This window comes from Pogoniulus pusillus, chromosome 7, assembly GCF_015220805.1.
Source record: "Pogoniulus pusillus isolate bPogPus1 chromosome 7, bPogPus1.pri, whole genome shotgun sequence".
NCBI classification, from domain to species: domain Eukaryota; kingdom Metazoa; phylum Chordata; class Aves; order Piciformes; family Lybiidae; genus Pogoniulus; species Pogoniulus pusillus.
Genome location: NC_087270.1, coordinates 25,787,429 through 25,810,581, shown reverse-complemented (window position 1 = coordinate 25,810,581; position 23,153 = coordinate 25,787,429). Strand labels below are relative to the sequence as shown.

At 47.6% G+C, this 23,153-nt stretch overlaps 1 protein-coding gene across 7 annotated transcripts in view; it reads right to left on the bottom strand.

Moving 5' to 3' along the window:
• Positions 1-23,153, bottom strand: part of EHBP1 (EH domain binding protein 1) — a 261,387-nt gene that overhangs the window by 144,465 nt on the left and 93,769 nt on the right. For all 7 annotated transcript variants that reach the window (XM_064146293.1, XM_064146294.1, XM_064146297.1 and 4 more), the window contains one exon: positions 8,428-8,680. In XM_064146293.1, coding sequence (XP_064002363.1) covers positions 8,428-8,680 — 253 coding nt within the window. The remainder of the gene's footprint in view (positions 1-8,427; positions 8,681-23,153) is intronic.

The window sequence follows — 23,153 nt, the reverse complement described above, 5'->3', positions numbered from 1 at the left end:
TCAACTTAAAACCCCCAACTCTTCATTCAGTTTCCTTCCACACAGCATTTTGTGGACACTATGAAAATCTGTCTGCTGGCCTCACTGACTGATAGCAGAGCTGGGCTGCAGGTTGAGAGAGGGGATCCCACCCCTCCGCTCTGCTCAGACCTCACCTGCAGGGCTGGGGCCACCTCTGGGGCCCCCAACACAAGAGAGACCTAAAGCTGCTGGAGAGCGTCCAGAGGAGGCCACAGAGATGCTCAGAGGGCTGGAGACCCTCTGCTGTGGGGACAGGCTGGGAGAGTTGGGGCTGTTCAGCCTGGAGAGAAGGTGGCTCCAGGGAGACCTTAGAGCTGCATTTCAATTTCTGAAGGGGACCTCCAGGCAGGCTGGGGAGGGACTGTTCAGAAGGGCCTGTGGGGATAGGCCGAGGGCAATGGTTTGAGAGCAGAGCAGGGCAGAGTTAGGTTGGACCTGAGGAGGAAGTTGTGCAGAAGCAGAGCGGTGAGACACTGGCACAGGCTGCCCAGGGCTGTGCTTGAGGCCCTGTCCCTGAAGACTTTCAAGCTCAGCCTTGCTGTGTCCCTGTGCAGCCTGCTCTAGCTGGAGGTGTCCCTGCTGAGTGCAGGGAGGTGGCCAAGATGCCCTTGGAGGGTCCTTGCCAACCCAATGCAGTCTGTGACTGTGATTTTTAATGCATTTTCACTGAGGAAAACCAAGCACAGAAAATCTCTCTGCTTCTGAAAGGCAAAGTCTGCTGAATCCCAGAAGCAAAGAGCAGGTGCAAGACCTTCAGACCCTTCTGAGAATCTGCCACTGCTTCTGGGTCAGAAAGCTCTAAAGGCAGCTACTGCAGGGACAGGAGAAGCTAGCACTGAAATCTGCTGAGTGCTGCCTTTGAGTGTCCCCACTCTGCTGCCCAGCGAGCACAAAGGCAGCAGTGCAGTCAGAGCTAAAGGCAGCCGAGAAAGAAGGAGTTAAACAGCCAGGGGTGGGTGGGATAGCAAGGGGCGGGTGTTTTCCCTGGGAGACAGCAAGAGGAGCAGGAATTCCAGCTGGAGTAGGAACGCACCTCACTGTCAGGAGCTCTCATTTAGCTGACAGCCCGGCTCGGCTCTCTTCAGGCATCACAAAGTTCAAAGGGAGGTGAAAAAGGAGATAAAAGAGATAAAGGCTGAAGAACAACGAGCTCCACAGGACAGCACAAGGTTGCCTTCAGCTTGACGAGTGACCCTTCTGAACAGCCACCAGATGTGGCACGTTTGCTGGGAAAGCAATTCTCTGTGCAGCTGCAACTGGAAAGCTGTACCCTGAGGTGTTCAAGTAAGTTTGGTGTGAGGGAGAAAACCTCCCACACCCTTCTCAAACCACCTGCTGAGCTGCTGTGCTCCAGCATTCTCCATGCTTGAAGAATTGTGCCCTGATGCAGGTACCAGAAGAAGCTGCTGCAAGACCAGGGGCAGTGGGCACAAACCGCAACCCAGGAGGTGCCACAGGAACAGCAGGAACAAATTCTTCCCTGTGAGGGTGGAAGAGCCCTGGGAGGGGCTGTGGAGTTTCTATCTCTGGAGGTCTTCCAGACCCTCCTAGCTGTGTCCCTGTGGGATGGACTCTGGGTGACTCTGCTATGGCAGGGGGTGGCACTGGATGCCCTCAGAGGTCCTTCCCAGCCCTGCCTTTTTCACAGAATCACAGAATTGTCAGGGCTGGAAGGGACCCCAAGCATCATTCAGTTCCAACCCCCTGGCCTTAAAAACCTCTGGAGATGAGGCTTCCACCATCTCCATGGGCAACCTGTGCCAGTCTCTCACCACCCTCATACTGAAGAACTTCTTCATAACATCCAATCTGCATCTCCCCTCCTCCAGCTTTCATCCACTCCCCCCAGTCCTATCACTACCTGATACCCTAAAAAGTCCCTCTGTAGCTTTCCCGTACCCCCCTTCAGATCCTGGCATGCCACAATAAGGTCTGCTGGGAGCCTTCTCCTCTCCACACTGAACAGCCCCAACTCTCTCAGCCTGTGCCCATAGCAGAGCAGCTCCAGCCCTCTGCTTATCCTCGTGGCCCTTCTCTGGACACCTTCCAGCCCCTCCAGCTCTTTCCTGTCACAGGGCTCCAGAGCTGGGCACAGTGCTCCAGGTGGGGTCTCAGCAGAGGTTGCAGAGGGGCAGAATCCCCTCCCTGGCCCTGCTGCCCACACTGCTCTTGCTGCAGCCCAGGCTTTGGTAATCCTCTAAATTAAGAGAACCTAAGTTAAGAGGATCTCCAACCTAATCCCCTCCTGGGACACCTTGAGGCCACTTCCTCTCCTCCTGTCACTTTTTCCCGGGGAGCAGAGCTGGCTGCAGCCTCCTCTCAGGGAGCTGTAGAGAGCAATGAGCTCTGCCCTCAGCCTCCTCTCGTCCACACTAAACACCTCCAGCTCCCTCAGCTGCTCCTCCCCAGCTCTCTTCTCCAGACCCTTCCCCACCTTCCTTGCCCTACTCTGGACCCTCTCCAGCCCCTCAATGTCCTTCTCACAGTGAGGGCCCAGAACTGAACCCAAGACTCCAGGTGTGGCCTCCCCAGTGCTGGGTGCAGGGGGACAGTCTGCCCTGCTGTGAGCTGTGCTATTTTCCAAGCTCTAAGCCTGACTCCCCAAGCTCTGCTGCCCTTTCTGAGCAGGCAGTCACTCTCCAAAGGGCAGCAGTAGAATTTCATACTAATATTTGGATGCCTAACCTAAGGAAGGGAAAGGTGTTCCTCACCTCCAGCTGGGGATGACATTTCATAGAATGGCTCAGGCTGGAAGGGACCTCAGAGCTCATCTACCCCAGACCCTGCCATGCCCAGGGACACCTCTCAGCTAGGCTCAGCTGCTCAAGGCCTCATCCAGCCTGGCCTGCAACACCCCCAGGCAGGATGCAGCCACAGCCTCCCTGGGCAGCCTGTGCCAGAGTCTCAGCACCCTCACACTGAAGAAATTCTTCCTCAGCTCCAGTCGAACCCTGCTCTGCCTCAGCTTCAAACCATTCCCCCTTGGCCTGTCTCAGACACTCTTAGGAAAAGACTTCTGCAGCCTCCCTGCAGGATCCCTTCAGGCACTGGCAGGCAGCTGAATGTAGTTTTACAGGATAATCATCCATGCCCCTGCCTCCAAGTCCCTCAGAATGATCTAAGTCCCTATTCTGGTCCTGGATCATGCAAGTCTCTCTGTAACACACCACACTGCCTCCTGCTTCTGCTTGCAACTAGGCTGTGCTGCTGTGCCTTGTGAAATCCCAGGTTATCTCCACAGCCATGAGTGAAATATGTTTCAATTAGGCAAATCAGGCAGGGTGAATCCTGCACAGAGGTGCAGTGAGGCCAAGGACCTGCTCCAAGATTACAGCCAGAGTCTGTTACAAAAGTGAAGCCAGAGCTCAGCTCTTGGAGTGCTTTATGGAAACATCGAGTCCAGAATCAGGATTTGGGATCTGCCAGGGTAGAGTGGGGCACAAGTCCTGATGCTAACTGATGGATCCATGCTCCCATTATCACATCTCACAGATACAAGAGGGCAATGCCAAGGAGATTATTAAGTGAACTCCAATGAACCCGGGAAGGTACAAGGATGAAAATATTTGGGTGTCTCCCAAGCAACAGTAAATGTCTTTTAGGAGCCTCCTGCTTCTGATGGTTTCCAGTGAGCAGGTTCAAAACCACTCTTGGCCAAGTTATCCCATCCTAACATGGACACAGCACAGGGGACAACAGGGCCCAGAGGTGTGTGGTGCAAATGACTGGAGAGCTGAAGAGGCTTCTGTGTGAGGAGAGATTGGACAAGGCAGTGTGGTTCAGCTCACACAAGTGCCAAGCCATAGTGAATGTGCCAGAGATACACCACATAGCAACTGCTTGTGGCAGACATCCAACACTGCTGATGGTGCTTCTGATGATCACAGCATCACAGAGTGTCAGGGGCTGGAAGGGACCTCCAAAGCTCATCAGTCCAACCCCACTGCCAGAGCAGGGGCACTTACAGCAGATCACACAGGAGCACATCCAGGTGGGGTTTGAGTATCTCCAGAGAGGGAGACTCCACAACCCGCCCTGGGCAGCCTGTTCCAGAGTTCTGTCACCCTCAATGGAAAAAAAATCCTCTTGTTTCCATGGAACTTCCTATGCCTCAGCTTGCAGCAGTGCCCCTTGTCCTGGCACTGGGCATCACCCAGCAGAGCCTGGCTCCAGTCTCCTGCCACTCACCTTTGCATCTTTATAAACAGCAATGAGGGCAGCCCTCAGGCTCCTCTGCTCCAAGCTCCAAGCCCCAGCTCCTCAGCCTCTCCTCCTAAGGAAGATGGTCACTGCCTGCAGCAGTTTAGTGGCTCTGCACTGGACTCTCTCAAGCAGTTCCCTTAGGTCCTTCTTGACCTGTGGGACCCAGAACTGGACACAATATTCCAGATGTGGCCTCAGCAGAGCAGAGAGGTAGAAGAACCTCTGTGGACCTCCTAACCACAGCCCTTCTAATCCACCCCAGGATACCCTTGGCCTTCTTGGCCATTAAAGTACATTGCTGGCTCATGGTCAACCTTGCACCCACTATGCAGGGGAGGCAGTGCATGGGCTTGGAATGGTACCTGAATTGCAATCAAAGGAAACAGACTTCATGGGAGCTGTGAGGATTTGTGCAGCTCCCTGCCACACTGCCACTGAAGCCTGGACTTGAATAGCCTTTGGAAGAAGATCAGCCACTTCTGTAGACACTGCAAGCATCCAACATCCACAGATCTGGGCATGCTCTCTCCTGATTTAAGGCACCTGAGAAGCACCATCTGGCACTGCCTATGAAAACATTTCCTTTTGAACCATGCCTCAGGAGAAACCTTCTGCTGAAAACTGGCACAATTAATGATAGGAGTCAGCTTAAAACACTGTTCTCAGCAGAGCAACCAAATCACTCTGTGAAGGCAGAAAAGTGTCTGGAAGTAGGAGGAGTCCTGTGTCCATAGCCTGGAGCTCTGTTACTGCATCCACCCCTCCAAAGCAGTTCTGTAAGGATCCCAAGGTTCTCCTTGCTGCACTCAATACATTAACCCAATGGGCCCAGGTCCTTTCCAGTGAGATGCTTCTCCTAAAATCTGGGAGGAAAATATGGAGAGGGTGCTACTCTGGCATTAAAAAAGTTCTTTCCAGTGCTGTTAGACTCCTTATCCTCCAGTCTTCCCATGGGACCTTGCTATTATATTGAGAACACAGATCAGAGTGGTGTTAGAGTAGAATCCATCTCTAGGGCAGTATAAAGCAAACGGAGTAATTTAAATACCAAAGGGCTACAAAAATCTACAGCCCTAACAAAGCTGCCAGTGCCAGAGTGCTGCCAGTCCAGAGGCACAGATTAGCCTAAGGGGGAAAAGTGAACACAAATAGGAACCAGAAACCTTCTTCACTTGCTCATCCCTTTTGGTCTTTCTGCCTTCTCACAGAACACATCCTGTTGACAGTGCTTTTAAAGCTCATCCAGCCCCACCCTCCACCCAGCACTGCAGGCTCAGCACTAAACCATGTCCCTCAGCACCAGCTCCACAGGCTGCTGGAACACCCCCAGGGATGGGGACTCCAGCACTGCCCTGAGCAGACCATTCCAAGGTCTGAGAACCCTTCCAGGGCAGAAATATTTCCTAGCATCCAGCTTGAGCCTCCCCTGGGGCAGCTTGGAACCATTTCCTCTGCTTCTGTCCCTTGGCACCAAGGAGCAGAGGCTGCCCCCTCCTCGCTCCAACCTCCCTGCAGGGAGCTGCAGAGAGCAATGAGCTCTGCCCTCAGCCTCCTCTTCTGCAGCCTGCACACCCCCAGCTCCCTCAGCCCCTCCTCACAGCCCAGCTGCTCCAGGCCCTTCTGCAGCCTCACTGCCCTGCTCTGCACAGGCTCCAGCCCCTCAGTGTCCTTCCTGCAGTGAGGGGCCCAGAGCTGAACACAGCACTCGAGCTGTGGCCTCCCCAGTGCTGAGCACAGGGGGATGGGCACCTCCTGTCCCTGCTGCCCACCCTGCTTCTGACCCTGGCCAGGCTGCCATTGGCTTTCTTGGCTGCCTGGGCACTGCTGGCTCATGGTCACTGACTACCAACCAACACCCCCAGCTCCCTCTCCAATTCTCAGCTTTCCAACCACTCATCTCCAGGTCTGGAGCTCCCCACAGTGTCGTTGTGACCCAGGTGCAGGACCTGGCCCTTGGCCTTGTTGCACTTCATCCAGTGAGCCTTGGCTCATGGCTATCACCTGTCCAGAGCCCACTGCAGAGCCTCCCTACCCTCCAGCAGCTGGACACAGCCACCCACCTTGGTCTCACCTGCAAACACTTGGGAGTGCCTCAACACCCTCCCCCAGATCATTAAAGAGGACAAGCCCCAGCAGTGAAGCCTGGGGGACACCACTGGTGACAGGACTCCTCAAGCTTTGCTGCTTTTTGTTTCTCCTGTCAGATTTTAGGGACCTAGGCTCTGATCTCTGAGTGAGTGAATGAGCAGGGCTGCCTGGATTGACCATCACCACAGCATGCTCTGAAGAGACAGCAGGCATGGGTCTGGAGAGGCAGTGCTGGTTATTTGGGAACCATTCTCCAACCTCCTTTTTTATTATTAATTTTTTTAACCTTTTTTTAACCTTTTTCCCACAAAAATCCATGGCCACAGAGTTTTAAAAGACAAAAAAAAAAAAAGAAAGAGACATAAAATCCCTGCAGGGTTTTTTAGCAATTTCTACTGTTTGAGTGCTTGGGAATGCTCCAATTTCCTAGAAGACAGTTCCTAACACAGAAGCTGTATGAACACTGAACATGAAAGCCATGCAAATGGCAGGCCAGGAGGAATCTCATTAAATAGTGTAAAATTAAATGCTTATTACAGTTGTTGTTTGTAAAGCTGCTCACAGGTAATCACCAGAAACTGGCTGGTGAGTGGTGTGGTTGGTGACTAATGACCACAAACAAGGAGTGAGGACAGACCTTCACACCTCTCAGGCTGCACAGCTCTTGCAGAAAGCTCTTACTCCTAGCAGATTTCTCTAGCACAAGGCAAGGCAGGCAGCCTGAGCTGACACAAGTTTTACCTGGAGGTGTGACAGAAGGGACAAGTGAAGAAAGTGCAAGTTACCACCTCAGGGTCGGTGCTGGCACCAGAGCTGTTCAGTACCTTCCCCAGTGACACAGGCAGGGAGATTGAGGCGCCCTCAGCAAGGCCGCAGATGGCACCAAGTGGTGTCCTCATCTGAACGGGGTGGCTGATAAGGCTGGAGGATGGGATGGAGACATCCAGAGGGGCCTGGACAAGCTGCAGAGCTGGGGAGGAGAACCTCATGAGACTCAATAAGGCCAAGGGCAAGGTCCTGCATCTGGGTTAGGGCAACTCTCGACAGCAATGCAGGCTGGGGGTGAGGAGATTGAGAGCAGCCCTGCAGAGAAGGACCTGGGGGTGCTGCTGGGAGACAGAGAGAAGGGATTCTGCCCCTCTGCTCTGCTGAGATGTCACCCCAATACAAGCAAGACCTGGAGCTGCTGGAGAGGGTCCAGAGGAGGCCACAAAGATGCTCAGAGGGCTGGAGAACCTCTGCTGTGGGGAAAAACTGGGAGAGTTGGGGCTGCTCAGCTTGAAGAAGAGAAGGCTCCAGGGAGACCTTAGAGATGCATTTCAACTTCTGAAGGAGACCTCCAGGCAGGCTGGGGAGGGACTGTTCAGAAGGGCCTGTGAGGACAGGACAAGGGCAATGGTTTGAAAGTGGAGCAGGGCAGAGTTAGGTTGGACCTGAGGAGGAAGTTGTGCAGAAGGAGAGTGGAGAGACACTGGCACAGGCTGCCCAGGGCTGTGCTTGAAGCCCTGTCCCTGCAGACCTTCAGGCTCAGCCTTGCTGTGTCCCTGTGCAGCCTGCTCTAGTGGATGTGTCCCTGATGAGGGGGTGGACAGGATGCCTTCTGAGGGTCACTTTTAACCCAGTGCAATCCATGAGTCTTCTCCACACAGAGATTCAGTTTTATGAAACTTTCCAAGATGTGCTGTGCAGACTGCAGGAGCTCTTCCTTCTCACCACTTTAAACCAAATTCTCCATTCTCAACAGGAAAGTTTGATTTTAGGTAGCAAAAACAGTGGCTGAAAGGCCAGGAAGGCTCCAAGCTCTGCTGCCCTGCAATTTTTGGGCTCATTTGCAACCACGAGGGCATGAAGTGCCAAAAAGCTACACAGCCTTTTTTCCTATCAAGTCATTTGCTATCAGTGAGGCAGAGGAGAGTTTCCTAACTCTCCCGTGTGGAGCTGACTAGTGTGGCTTGAAGGGATGCCACCTCTTGTTGCTGAGCTGCCTAAGGATGGCTCTGCCCCGAGGAGATGATTAAGGATCATCGTGGTAAAACCCAATCCACCTCAAGATTAAGGCAGGGATCCCACTAATGCTCCCAGAGGTGCTGAAAGATAAAGCAGCAGCATACTTACTCATCTAGCTCTTCCTCTTCAGCTTTAGAGGTATCTGCATAGAGGTATTTGCTCATATCCACCGGTCTGACATTCTTCCTTTTGGCAGGCTGAGGAGGAGAATCTCTTGCAGTCACAAACGCTTCTGGCTCAGGATCAGGCTCATCAAAGGGGTTCAAGTACTCTGGGGCATCTTCATCCTTGAAGGGGTTGTAATTGTCACCACAGACCCTTTCTTCTGGCTTTGAAGAGGAGGCCACTTCAGTGTCTGCTTCTGCCAAACGACAACAGCAGCAAAATCATGAAACAGCTTCAGCACAGCAAAAAAACCCAAACCCAACCTGCAAGTGTTGGAACGGATCTTGGCATTGGGAAGGCTTAGGGAAGAGGCTGCTCCTGGACTCTCCACATATCAGCTCCTGCCCTGAGTGGGAACTGCACATTTATTTACCTTGCCTGTTCTAACAGAGGGCTTTCAAAAGGTCCTTTCACCTCTAGCCTATGGAGCAGGCTTCCTTTTCTCATTTCCTAAGGCTCTTTCAGCCTAATTAGTCATTGATTGATTTGTCATCTCAGTGGCATTGCAAAAGATTTTAGAGCCTCTTCCCATGCCAGTTTGGATACAAAAATCTTTTTCAGATGTACCAATGTTAATTAAACTCAGTATTAAAATAAACAATCAGGTAAATAAGCTACAAATTAATCACATTCAATAGTAAAATAAAACAACAAAATATTAATTACATTCAATGTTAAAAGAAACAATCATGTCAATAAGCTACAAATTAATCACATTCAATAGTGAAATAGTAGAATAAACCAAACTATTAATTACAGTCAGTATTAAAAGAAATAATCATGTCAATAAGCTACAAATTAGTCACATACAATAGTGAAATAGTAGAATAAACCAACAAACTATTAATTACATTCAGTATTAAAAGAAATAATCATGTCAATAAGCTACAAATTAGTCACATACAATAGTAAAATAGTAGAATAAACCAACAAACAAACCATTAATTACATTAAATATTAAAATACACAACCATAGAATCAAGAGGAATGGAAGAGACCTCCAAGATCATCCAGCCCAACCTATCACCCAGCCCTATCCAAACAACTAGACCATGAATCATGGAAATAAGCTACAAATTAATCACTTTTAATAGTCAAAATAGTAGAATAAAACAACAGACCAACCATTAATTACATTAAATATAAATAACCATGTCAATAAGCTACAAATTAATCACATTCAATAGTAAAAAAGTAGAATAAAACAACATATAAAGCATTAATTAAATACTAAAATGTTAACCAATAATATAAACTGCAAATTGATTACATTCAATAGTAAAATAGTAGAATACAACAATGAACGAGGCATTAATTACATTAACTATGAAACAATAGCATAAACTACAAATTAATTGCATTCAATATTAAAACAGTAGAATAAACCAACAAACCAACCCCTAAATAAATATCAAAATATGAAATGATCACATAAACTATGAAAGAACTACCTTAAGTAAGAAAATAGAAGAAAAGAACAAATAAACTATGAGTGAAATATGAAAATATCAAAATAATCAATAACATCAACTACAAATTAATTACATTCAATATTAAAGTAGAATACAATAACTAATAAGGCATTGATTATGTACATATTACATATGTATACATGCATATATAATGTAGTAATCAATAGCATAAACTACAAATTCATTAAATTCAGTATTTACATAGTAGAATAAACCCACAAACCCCTAATAAAATAGCAAAATATGATATGATCACATAAATAAACCACTAAAAATTATCTTAAGCATGAAAATAGAAGAAAAGGACAAATAAACTATGAATAAAATATTAAAATATCAAAATAATCAATAACATCAACTACAAATTAATTACATTCAATATTAAAACAGTAGAATAAACCAACAAACCAACTCCTAATTAAATATCAAAATATGAAATGATCACAAAAACTATGAAAGAACTACCTTAAGAAAATAGAAGAAAAGAACAAATAAACTATGAGTGAAATATGAAAATATCAAAATAATCAATAACAAACTACAAATTACATTCAATATTAAAGTAGAATACAATAACTAATAAGGCATTGATTATGTACATATTACATATGTATACATGCATATATAATGTAGTAATCAATAGCATAAACTACAAATTCATTAAATTCAGTATTTAAATAGTAGAATAAACCCACAAACCCCTAATAAAATAGCAAAATATGATATGATCACATAAATAAACCACAAAAAATTATCTTAAGCATGAAAATAAAAGAAAAGAACAAATAAGCTGAGTGAAAGATTAAAATATCAAAATAATCAATAACATCAACTACAAATTAATTACATTCAATATTAAAACAGTAGAATAAACCAACAAACCAACCTCTAATTAAATATCAAAATATGAAATGATCACATAAACTATGAAAGAACTACCTTAAGTATGAAAATAGAAGAAAAGAACAAATAAGCTGAGTGGAATATTAAAATATCAAAATAATCAATAACATCAACTACAAATTAATTACATTCAATATTAAAACAGTAGAACAAACCAACAAACCAACCCCTAATTAACTATAAAAATATGAAATGATCACATAAACTATGAAAGAACTACCTTAAGTATGAAAATAGAAGAAAAGAACAAATAAACTATGAATAAAATATTAAAATATCAAAATAATCAATAACATCAACTACAAATTAATTACATTCAATATTAAAACAGTAGAATAAACCAACAAACCAACCCCTAATTAAATATCAAAATATGAAATGATCACATAAACTATGAAAGAACTACCTCAGGTATGAAAATAGAAGAAAAGAACAAATAAACTATGAGTGGAATATTAAAATATCAAAATAATCAATAACAAATGAATTACATTCAACATTAAAATGGAGCACAACAACTAATAAGGCATTGATTACATTAAATATGTATGCATACATATTTAATGCAATAAACAATAGCACAAACTATAAATTCATTAAATGAAAGATTTAATTCAACGTTAGAGTAATTCAAATATTAATAATTAATATTCAATATTAAAATAGAACAAACCAAGAAAGAAACCCCTAATTAAACATCAAAATAGGAAACGATCACATAAACTATGACAGAATTACCTTAAGAATGAAAACAGAAGAAAAGAACAAACCATGAGTGAAATATTATCAAAATAATAAATAACAAACTACAAATTGATTACATTCAATATTAAAATAGAATACAACAACCAATAAGGCATTAAATATGTATGTATACATATTTCATGTGATAATAGCATAAATAAACTACAGATTAATTACATTCAGTATTAAAAAAGTAGAATCCAACAACTAATAAGGCATTAATTGCATTAAATAGGTATTTCTACATATTTAATGTAATAAGCAGTAAACAATAGCTTAAATAAAAACAAATCAATTACATTCAACATTAAAACAGTAGAATCCAACAACTAATAGGACATTAATTGCATTAAATAGGTATGTCTACATATTTAATGGAATAAACAGTAAAGAATAGCATAAATAAACTACAAATTAATTACATTCAACATTATTATATGTATACATATAATAATAAACAGTAATCAATATAGTAATAAACAGTATGTACACATACTTAATGTATGTACACATACTTAATGTAATAAACAGTGATCAACAGCATAAATAAACTACAAATCAATTACATTCAACATTAAAACAGTAGAATTCAACAACTAATAGGACATTAATTGCATTAAATATGTATGTCTACATATTTAATGGAATAAGCAGTAAAGAATAGCATAAATAAACTACAAATCAATTACATTCAACATTAAAACAGTAGAATCCAACAACTAATAGGACATTAATTGCATTAAATATGTATGTCTACATATTTAATGGAATAAGCAGTAAAGAATAGCATAAATAAACTACAAATCAATTACATTCAACATTAAAACAGTAGAATCCAACAACTAATAGGACATTAATTGCATTAAATAGGTATGTCTACATATTTAATGGAATAAACAGTAAAGAATAGCATAAATAAACTACAAATCAATTACATTCAACATTAAAATAGTAGAATCCAACAACTAATAGGACATTAATTGCATTAAATATGTATGTCTACATATTTAATGGAATAAACAGTAATCAATAGCATAAATAAACTACAAATCAATTACATTTAATACTAAAACAGTAGAACCCATCAACTAATAAGGCATTAATTCCATGGTCTAGCCTTGAGCTCTGTGGTAAAGGGTTGGATTTGATGATCTGTGAGGTCTCTTCCAACCCTGATAATACTGTGATATTTAATGGAACAATGAACAATAGCATAAATAAACTACAAATCAATTACATTCAACATTAAAATAGTAGAATCCAACAACTAATAGGACATTAATTGCATTAAATAGGCATTTCTACATATTTAATGGAATAAATAATGAACAATAGTATAAATAAACTACAAATTAATTACATTCAACATTAAAATAGTATAATCCAACAACTAATAAGGCATTAATTGCATTAAATATGTATACATATTTAATGGAATAAACCATAGGATAAACTACAAATTAATGACATTAAACATTAAACATTAAACCAGTAGAATAATCCAACAAACAACTCTCTAATTAAATTAAATATCACAATATGAAATGATCCCAAGAATAAACTATGAAAGAATCACCTTAAATATGAAAACAGAAGAACAAGTAAGCTGTGACTGAAATACTAAAATAGTAATCAATAACACAAAGCACAAATGAGTTACATTAGATATTAAAAGAGTGGAAGAAAAACTTGCAATCAAATTATGAATTATAGACATGTTAAAACAATCACATAGACAAGCTACAAATTAATTGCACTGCACATTAAGGGAGCTGAATAAAACAAATCAATGAAATTATTAGCTTGAATATGGAAGTAATCAAAGTCACCACTAAAAGGCAAGGGAATGACATAACATATTAAAGCAGTGGGACCAAACAGAGCCAAAAGTGTTAATGAAATTAAAGAGGGCAACGTTTCTGTTGTGTTTCTGCAAAGCTGAGCTATTTCTGCAGCTGTTCATGCAGACCAAAGCTCTCCTGCAGCTCAGCCCCAGATTGCTTCTGCTGCCGCTGCTGGGAATGCCTGCGCTGGAAGGCAGCTCTGAGGAGCACTCAGTCATTACCTTTGAGAGAGCCCTACAGTGGCTCAGGATGGAAAAGACTTCAGAGCTCATCTACCCCAGACCTCTGCCATGCCCAGGGACACCTCTCAGCTAGGCCTAGGTTCAAGGCCTCAGCCAGCCTGGCCTTGAACACCTCCAGGCAGGAGGCAGCCACAGCCTCCCTGGGCAGCCTGAGCCAGAGTCTCAGCACCCTCCTACTGAAGAACTTCTTCCTCAGCTCCAGTCTCACCCTGCTCTGCTTCAGCTTCAAACCATTCCCCCTTGGCCTGTGGACAGGTGACTGAACATGAGCCAGCAGTGTGCCCAGGTGGCCAAGTAGGCCAATGGCATCCTGGCCTGGATCAGGAACAGTGTGGCCAACAGGACAAGGGCAGTCCTTCTGCCCCACTACTAGCACTGGTCAGGCCACACCTTGAGTGCTGTGTCCAGTTCTGGGTGCCTCAGTTTAAGAAAGATGTTGAGGTGCTGGAAGGTGTCCAGAGCAGGGCAGCAAGGCTGGGGATGGGCCTGGAGCACAGCCCTGTGAGGAGAGGCTGAGGGAGCTGGGGGTGTGCAACCTGCAGAAGGGAAGGCTCAGGGCAGACTTCATTGCTGTCTACAGCTACCTGAAGGGAGGTTGCAGCCAGGTGGGGTTGGGCTCTGCTCCCAGGCAAGCAGCGACAGAACAAAGGGACACAGGTTCAAGTTGTGCCAGGGGAGGTCTAGACAGGATGTTAGGAGAAAGTTCTTCCCAGAGAGAGTGACTGGCATTGGAATGAGCTGCCCAGGGAGATGGAGTCTCCTTCTCTGCTGTCCCCAGGGGGATTATGCAACAAACACAGATCTTAATTCCAAAACAGGTTTGCAGTTTCTTACTCCCTTAGAAACCTGGTCCAGCGTCACACCAAGGAAGAAACATACCCACTGCTTACACCTATCTCTTACTCAATCTCCTGAATTCTTCTGTTTAAGCTTCAAATTCACAGAATCACAGACTGCATTGGGCTGGGGGTTGCCCACCCCCTGCACTCAGCAGGGACACCTCCAGCTAGAGCAGGCTGCACAGGGACACAGCAAGGCTGAGCTTGAAGGTCTGCAGGGACAGGGCCTCAAGCACAGCCCTGGGCAGCCTGTGCCAGTGTCTCACCACTCTGCTTCTGCACAACTTCCTCCTCAGGTCCAACCTAACTCTGCCCTGCTCCACTTTCAAACCATTGCTCTCAGCCTATCCCCACAAGGCCCTTCTGAACAGTTCCTCCTCAGTCTGCCTGGAGTCCCCTTCAGATACTGAAATGCAGCTCTGAGGTGTCCCCTGGAGCCTTTTCCACTCCAGGCTGAACAGCCCCAACTCTCCCAGCCTGTCCCCACCCATAGGCACTCCAGCCCTCTGAGCATCTCTGTGGCTTTCTCTGGACCCACTCCAGCAGTTCTGTATCTCTCTTGAGCTGGCTCCAGAGGTGGACACAGCACTGTAGGTGAGGTCTCACCAGAGCAGAACACAGCTCTCAGTTTCAAACCCAAAAGCTGAGAAGGAAAGGACATCAGACACTAAACATGGACTGGTATGAGATAAAGAGGGAGTGAAATCACAAGTTCTTGTCATAGAACGGTTTGGGTTGTCAGGGACCTTCCAGATCACCATGCTTAATGACCAGTCATTACACTACCAAAATGATGTCATTCTAAAATGATTTAATCCTTAAAAGCATTAACCAAAATCATTCTGCCTCTCAGTAAAAAAAACAACAGTTGGTTTTGCAGTATCAGTCTTACCTAGTGCTAAACCAGAGCTTCTGCTACAGTTTAAGCTGGTTATGCCTCACCTCAGTGTCACAGAATCACCCAGTCCAACCTTCAACCCAACACCACCATGGCCATTAAACCCTGCCCCCAAGTGTCATGGCCATATGGTTCTGGAACACCTCCAGGCATGGGGACTCCACCACCTCCCTGGGCAGCCTGTGCATCCTGGGCTGCTGGAAGTTGTCCCTGCCCATGGCAGGAGGTTGGCACTGGATGATCCCTTCCAACCCCAGGCATTCTGTGAATCCAGGAACAAATTAAACTGCTAGGACAAGGATTCAACACTCTTGCAGCAAAGAAATTGTTCCTAAGTCATAAAGCACCATTTCAGGTGAGGTTCAGGAGATGGCCACGCAGACAGAGTCCTCCTGGCTCAGTCAGGGTGTGTAGCTGCAGTGCCTGTGTTTGCTGCTGTCCCAGAGCCAAGCCGAGCTCATCCCTCTGGCAAAGGGCAGGGACCCCGGGAGGAAGGGCAGGGACAGCACAGCAGTGATGCATATCGAGCTCACACCCCAGTTTACCTTTGGTGATTTGTTCACAAGCCCAGATCTGAAAGATGCTTCAGAGAAAGCTACCATAAAATAATACTGAAGGTCTCCAGGTTAAGTGACAAGGGAAAAGAAATCATCCAAGGCAGAAGTTCCTAAAAACACAGATCTGAGCAAAGGCAGCAGGAATCCTTTGCCAGTACTGGAGGCTGAGCAGAGCCCAAGTGTTTAAATGTGGGGGGGGGTTCACTGATTTTAAGCTCCAACTGCTAAAGAAGTTCTAGACTGGCTTGCTTACATCACTCCAGGCAGTCAGAGCAAGGGGAAGTTTCAATCTGCTTGCTCTGAGATGTTCCCAGTGTGGGTGTCTGGAGCTGAACTAAACCCTTTCCAGCCACAGAGCTAATTCTTCATGTCTAAAATCAGGTGAGCCAGATCTCAGTCTCATTGCATAGACATGCAGGACTGCAGCTCCTGGTCCTTGAAATACCACTCAAGTGTTACCTACACATTTAGTGAGTGGATGAAGAGATGCCAACTGCATGAGGTTCAACAAGTTAAAGGACAAGGTCCTGCAGCTGGGTCAGGCATACCCAAGAACAAATCCAGGCTGGGTGCAGAGTGGGCTGAGAGCATCCCTAAAGAAAGAGCCTTGGAGGTGGTGGCTGCTGAGCAGCTCCCCGGGAGCCAGCAGTGCCCTCATGCAGCCCAGCAGGCAGCTGTGTGCTGGCTGCAGCCAGAGCAGTGTGAGCAGCAGGCCAAGAGAGGGGATTGTGCCCCGTGGCTCTGCTCAGACCTCACCTCCAATCCTGCCTCCAGCTCTGCTGTGCCCAGCAGCAGAAGGACACAGAGCTGCTGGAGTGGGGCCAGAGGAGGCCACAAAGATGCTCCAAGGGATGAGCACAGGCTGAGGGAGCTGGGGAGTGCAGCCTGGAGAGAAGGCGGCTCCAGGGATCTTAGAGCTGCCTACCAGTGCCTGAAGGGATCCTGCAGGAAGGCTGCAGATGGACTTGTGCTGAGGGTGTCTGGAGACAGGCCAAGGGGGAATGGTTTGGAGCTGAGAGAGAACAGAGTTAGACTGGAGCTGAGAAAGAAATTCTTCAATAGAAGGGTGGTGAGACTATGGCACAGGCTTTTTAGGGAGGCTGTGGCTGCCTCCTCCCTGAGGGTGTTGAAGGCCAGGCTGGATGTGGCCTTGAGCAGCTGAGCCTATCTGAGAGATGTCCCTGGGCATGGCAGGGGTCGATGAGCTCTGAGGACCCTTCCCACCCAAGCCATTCTCTGCTACACTTAGCTTTCATTTCTGATTTGCCTTTTGCCTGGCTCCTGGAGCTGATGAGTTAAGCTTGTGTTTAAGTCTGATATTTGCTTAGGGACAATGCAAATGGTTTTTGAAATTCCTTCTGTTTCAACACTGTGGATCAAGTGCTGTAACCCTAACTAGGACAAAATTGTTTCTCTTGTTCACTGGCTCAACACTAACTACAGGCTTGGCCTTCCACAGGCAGCTCAGTGCTCAGAGAAACTCTGCTTTGGGATGAGTGAAGAGACTCCACAAACATCCTTAGAAGAAGTCCTCTGCAGCCTTCCCATAGGCTCTGTTCACATATTGAAATGCAGCTCTAAGATCCCCCTGGAGTCATCTGCAGGCTGAACTACCACAGCTCTCTCAGCATATTCCAAATTCTAGGGTATTTAAATTTCACCCCACTCTGCTTCCTTCAATGTCCCCACAGGGAGGAGGATCCCAACAAGGGTCCAGCAACAAGAACCCAACCAGGCTGTGTCCCAGGAGGGAGCTCTGAAACCCTTCAGGATTGTCTTTTATGTCAAATGTTGGTCTTCACTTTCTGAGCCTCTCCACAAGGGCTGGAGAACCTCTGCTGTGGGGACAGGCTGGGAGAGTTGGGGCTGTTCAGCCTGGAGAAGAGAAGGCTCCAGGGAGATCTTACAGCAGCTTCCAGTACCTGAAGAGATTGCAGGAGCGCTGGGGAAGGACTTTGGACAAGGGCTACAAGTGCCAGAAGGGACAATGGCTTTGAGCTGGGAGAGGGGAGACAGAGTAGAGACAAGGAACAAATTCCTGAGATTGAGGGTGGGGAGGCACTGGCACAGATTGCCCAGGGAGGCTGTGGCTGCCCTCTCCCTGGAGGTGTTGAAGGCCAAGCTGGATGAGGCCTTGAGCACCCTGGGCTGCTGGAAGGTGTCCCTGCCCATGGCAGGGGGTTGGCACTGGATGATCCTTTCCAACCCAAGGCATTTTGTGAATCCAGGAACAAATTAAACTGCTAGGACAAGGATTCAACACCACTCCTCAAGCTTCAGCTGTTGCCACCTTCTCTACCCATTTCTATTTTCTCAAGGACCTAAAGTTGCTGGGAAGTGCCTTGGGGGGTGCTGAACATGCAACACCTTAGAAGGGGCTTCTTGTCCTTTTGGAGCTGATTTTCCACTAAGGACTCAGGCACAGATCCCCCTGCTTTCCCCATCCATCCCAGCTGCAAACCCAGGCTTCCATGCTCTCCACACTGACACAGCTGGCACTCCAAGGGTCAAACTCACAGTAACTGTGGCATGGTTAAGTAATAAAGCCACAGGGGTAGGAGTGACAAGAGGAGAGGCAGCAGTATTACTACAGCAGCAGCAGCAGCTCCTGTGCCAGATTCTGGAAGCAGGACTTGCCCTAACTCCACTGAACAAGGCTGCTCGTGACAGTAATCACCCTGGCAATACCTATCTGCACAATCAGGCTCCCAGTTCCCAGAGGATCGCCAGAAATTACCCTGCCCTTCAACCCACCTGCCCTGTTGTAACACAAACATCTTGTGACACGGCCCTGAAAAACAACCCCAAACCCCACCACAACATTTCACACACCTCTTGCCCCCTGGCACAGGATGAAAGGAGGTGCCACACGTGAAAGGTATTTAGTGATGCCCTTTCCTGCACTACTGCCAGGCACGGAGTCACCAGGGGGATGTGAGCAGCCAGCACAGCATAAAATGTGTCTGCCCAGGACTTCTAGAAAGCATAAGGCCTGGCCTGGCCATGACCCACCTGGGTTCTGATGCTGCTGCTCTCAGGCGCTGCTGGCTCCAGCAGCACATCACACTGCAGCAGGAACGATCACTGCAGGCCAGCAAGGCAGAGGCTGCAGAGGACCTGTGGAGAGCATCCAGTCCCATCCCCTGCCAGAGCAGGCTCACCCAGAGTCAATCCCTCAGGGACACGTCCAGGTGGGTCTGGAAGGCCTCCAGAGATGGAGGCTCCACAGCCTCTCTGGGCAGCCTGTCCCACTACTCCACCATCCTCACAGGGAAGAATTTGTCCCTTCTGTTCCTATGCTACCTCCTGGGTCTGTATCCATTGCCCCTTGCCCTGCCCCTGGGCACCACTGCTCAGAGTCTGGCTGCATCCTGCTGACCCTCAGCCTTCAGCTATTGCTCAGCATTGCTGAGATGCCCCTCAGGCTGCTCTTCCCCAGGCTGAACAGTTTCAAGACTCTCAGCTTTTCCTCACAAGGTGATGTTCAGTGCCCTCAGCAGCTCAGGGGCTCTCTGCTGGACTCTCTCCAGTGGTTCCCTGTCCTTCTGGAGCTGGGGAGCCCAGAGCTGGACCCAGTGCTCTAGATGAGGCCTCAGCAAAGTAGAGCAGAGGCAGATGAGAACTTTCCTTGACCTGCTGGACACACTCTTCTTGATGTACCCAGGATGCCCTTGGTCCTCTTGTCCACAAGGGCACCTTGTTGGCTCACGGTCATCCTGCTGTCCACCAGCATTCCCAGGTCCTTTTCCCAGGGCTGCTCTCCATCAGGACAGCCCAAATCTGAACTGATCCATGGGGCTGTCTTTCCCCAGATAAGGGAGAAGGGACAAGAGTAGAGTCCTTCTATGGGTCCCCATCCTGCTCTCCTTAGGACTACCCTGGAGGGAGTCTGGGGTTGGGCATTTCTGACAGCACTGCTGCCATCTGCAGCATGGCACACACTGTGGGGAGCTCAGAGCTCCGCAAACACCACACTCGGGTACATGCTGGTTGACATGGAAGGGGAGGCAAGGCCAGCATCTACTTGCATATCTCAGGTCCTCAGTGGGGTCCTTGCATTGGCCACATACAGCCTCAACAGCTGCATTCCCTACTTTGTGAAAAAGCAGCTGGAGCTCTGCAGGGTGCTCAGTGCTGCCCTTCCCACATGAAATCAACTGGGCACGGAAATGAACTCATCTTAGAGTCTTGCTGGAGGCATTTCAACAAGGCAGAGATATGGTGCTGAGGGCCATGGGTTACCCCAGCCTTAGCAGTTAGAGACCACCTGGGCTGGAGGATCAGAGAATCACTGAGGTTGGAACAGACCTCCAAGAACATCCAGTCCAACCATACCCAACCACCATGACTGATCCACTGCCTCCTGAAGCACCACATCCACAGCTTTTTGAACACCTCCAGGGATGGGAACTCGACCACCTCCCTGGGCAGCCTCTTCCACTGCTTGAGCACTGTTGGCAGCAAAATATTCCCAACCTAAAGCTGCCCTGGTACAGCTTAAGGCCATTTTCTCCCATCCTGTCACTGGTTACCTGGGAGAAGAGACCAAGATCTGCAAGGTCTTTTCCAACCCAAATGATTCTGTGCTTCTAGGAGTACAAGCCAAAGGAAGAGGCAGTTCTCACACGACCAGTTACATGTTGTGCAGCAGGAACCTGCAGAGATAAACTCTTCAGAGAGGCTATTTGTGATTTCCCAGATTTCTAACCACCAGCTGACCTGCTACATACAGATAGAGCCCGAGAAGCCAACCAAGGAGCACAGCTGAAGGCTCTCATGAAGTCAGTTGTCCTTTGCAGACTGACTGGACTGTGCATGTAAGATCAGCTCCACCGAGGGCTTTGTGAAGCACAGAAGTAGCCAGGGCCAGCTCGCTGATGAGCCCCAGCTCTGCTCTGCACCCACAGTGTGCACAGGGATGCTGGGAGCACTCCTGCCTTCACTGTCTCTCCATTCCCAGGGGCACTCAATTCCAGGATTGGGAAGACAAAGGGAAAGTATCTGCACAAGAAATATCTGCCTAGGAAACAAGGATCTGCTGCGGCTGGAGTGGCTGTCCTCAGGCTGACATTCACACCACAGGCACACAGGACACAGGCATCCTGGAAATATCCCTGGAATACTGTTGTCAACTGGAGATAGTGGCTGATGGCAAAACTCTTGGGCAGGGAGGCTCCAGATGCCTGCTCAGCACATTTTGCAGAAATTAAGGAACACATTACATGGAAAGACTCTGAACATGGAGCTGCTGGAGGGGGTCAAAAGGAGGCCACAAAGATGCTCAGAGGGCTGGAGAACCTCCCCTGTGGGAATAGGCTGGGAGAGTTGGGGCTGTTCAGCCTGGAGAAGAGAAGGCTCCAGGGAGACCTTAGAGCAACTTCCAGTACCTGAAGGGGCTCCAGGAGAGCTAGAGAGGGACTCTGGACAAGGGCAGAGAGTGACAGGATGAGAGGGAACGGATTGAAGTTTGAGGAGTGAAGATTGAGACTGGAGATGAGGAAGAAATTGTTGAGAGTGAGGCTGGGGATACACTGGCACAGGTTGCCCAGGGAGGTTGTGGCTGCCCCCTGCCTGGAGGTGTTGAAGGCCAGGTTGGATGAGGCCACATCACCTTGGGCTGCTGGGAGGTGTTCCTGCCCATGGCAGGGAGTTGGAACTGGATGGTCTTGAAGGTGCCTTCCAACCTAACCCATTCTATGAACCTATGAACTTTCCCAAAATCTAATTTCAAGCCTTTGCCTTGTCCCAACGAAAATATGAAGCAGACCAACACATGCTGGGTAGAGAAATCACCTCTGCAAGCATGGAAGGTTGATCTCTTGCTTCAAGCAATTCATAAGCCAAGTGAAACAGGAGATGTGACTTTTTTAGCCTGCAGGAGAAAGTCTGCAACTTACTCAGAGCCTGTCATGCTCCCGAGCTCCTGATGTGGCCACCAAAAAGGTCACATACACTTAAGGATGCAAAAGCAACCAAGCAGCTGTAGTTGCAAAGAGCTTCCTGCACAGAGATGGCAGCAGCAAAAGTTCCATTGAGGTCCCAAAGCAGAAGCAATGTCCTAAATCATGAGGTAATAATATGGATGGTTAACTACACCATCACCTAGAAGGACTGCACTAGATGACCCTTGGGGTCCCTTCCAACCTGGCATTCTGGGATATACCCAGGGAACCAAACAGGGTGGCCCTGGGAGGACAGCTGCAGTGTTTGTGCAGCTTCAGACATCCAGATCCAAGTGAATGCAGTGAGGTGCAGGTGAAGATAGCCAATGTTCCCCACGGGGCTGAGCCAGCACTCCTCTGAGCCGTCTGAGGTGCCCAGAAGAATCCCTGAGGAGCCACTGATCCTAAAGTAGAAGCTTTAAAAATGCCACACCAGACTGTCCCACTCTTGCTCTGAAAGCCTGCAGCCTCACAGCTCTGCCAACCTGCTCAGTGCTGCCAGGCAGACCTCCAGGGTGCAGCTCCAGCCCTCCCAGCACACGAACACCTTCTGGCAGGCAGGAGGAAGCCAGTCACAGCCACTCTGGCGGCTATTGGGCGATGGTGACAACGTGTGGGAGGAACGTCTCACACACACCCAGCTCAGCACTGCTGCCCACAGCTCTCTGCCTAGGGCTGCACACCAAAGAGACATGGAGAGAGTGCAGAGAAGGGCAAGGAAGCTGGGGGAGGGTCTGGAGAAGAGGGCTGGGGAGGAGCAGCTGAGGGAGCTGGGGGTGTTTAGTGTGGAGAAGAGGAGTCTGAGGGCAGAGCTCATTGCTCTCTCCAGCTGCCTGAGAGGAGGCTGGAGCCAGCTGGGGTTGGGCTTTGCTCCCTGTGAACAAGTGACAGGAGGAGAGGAAATGGCCTCAAGGTGTCCCAGGGCAGGTTTAGGTTGGAGATGAGAAGAAACCTCTTAACTTAGAGGATTATCAAAGGCTGGCAGAGGCTGCTGAGGGAGATAGTTGAATACCCATGGCTGGAGGTGTTTGAAAGAGGCAGAGCTGTGGTGCTGAGGGCCATGGCTTAGCCCCAGCCCTGGCAGAGTTGGAGACTGGTTGGATGGAGAGGGCTCTTACTAACATCTATAAATACCTGAGGGGTGGGGGTCAGGATGAAGGTGCCAGGCTCTGTTTGGTGGTGCCCAGTGACAGCACAAGGAACAACAGGCACAAGCTGGAATCCAGAA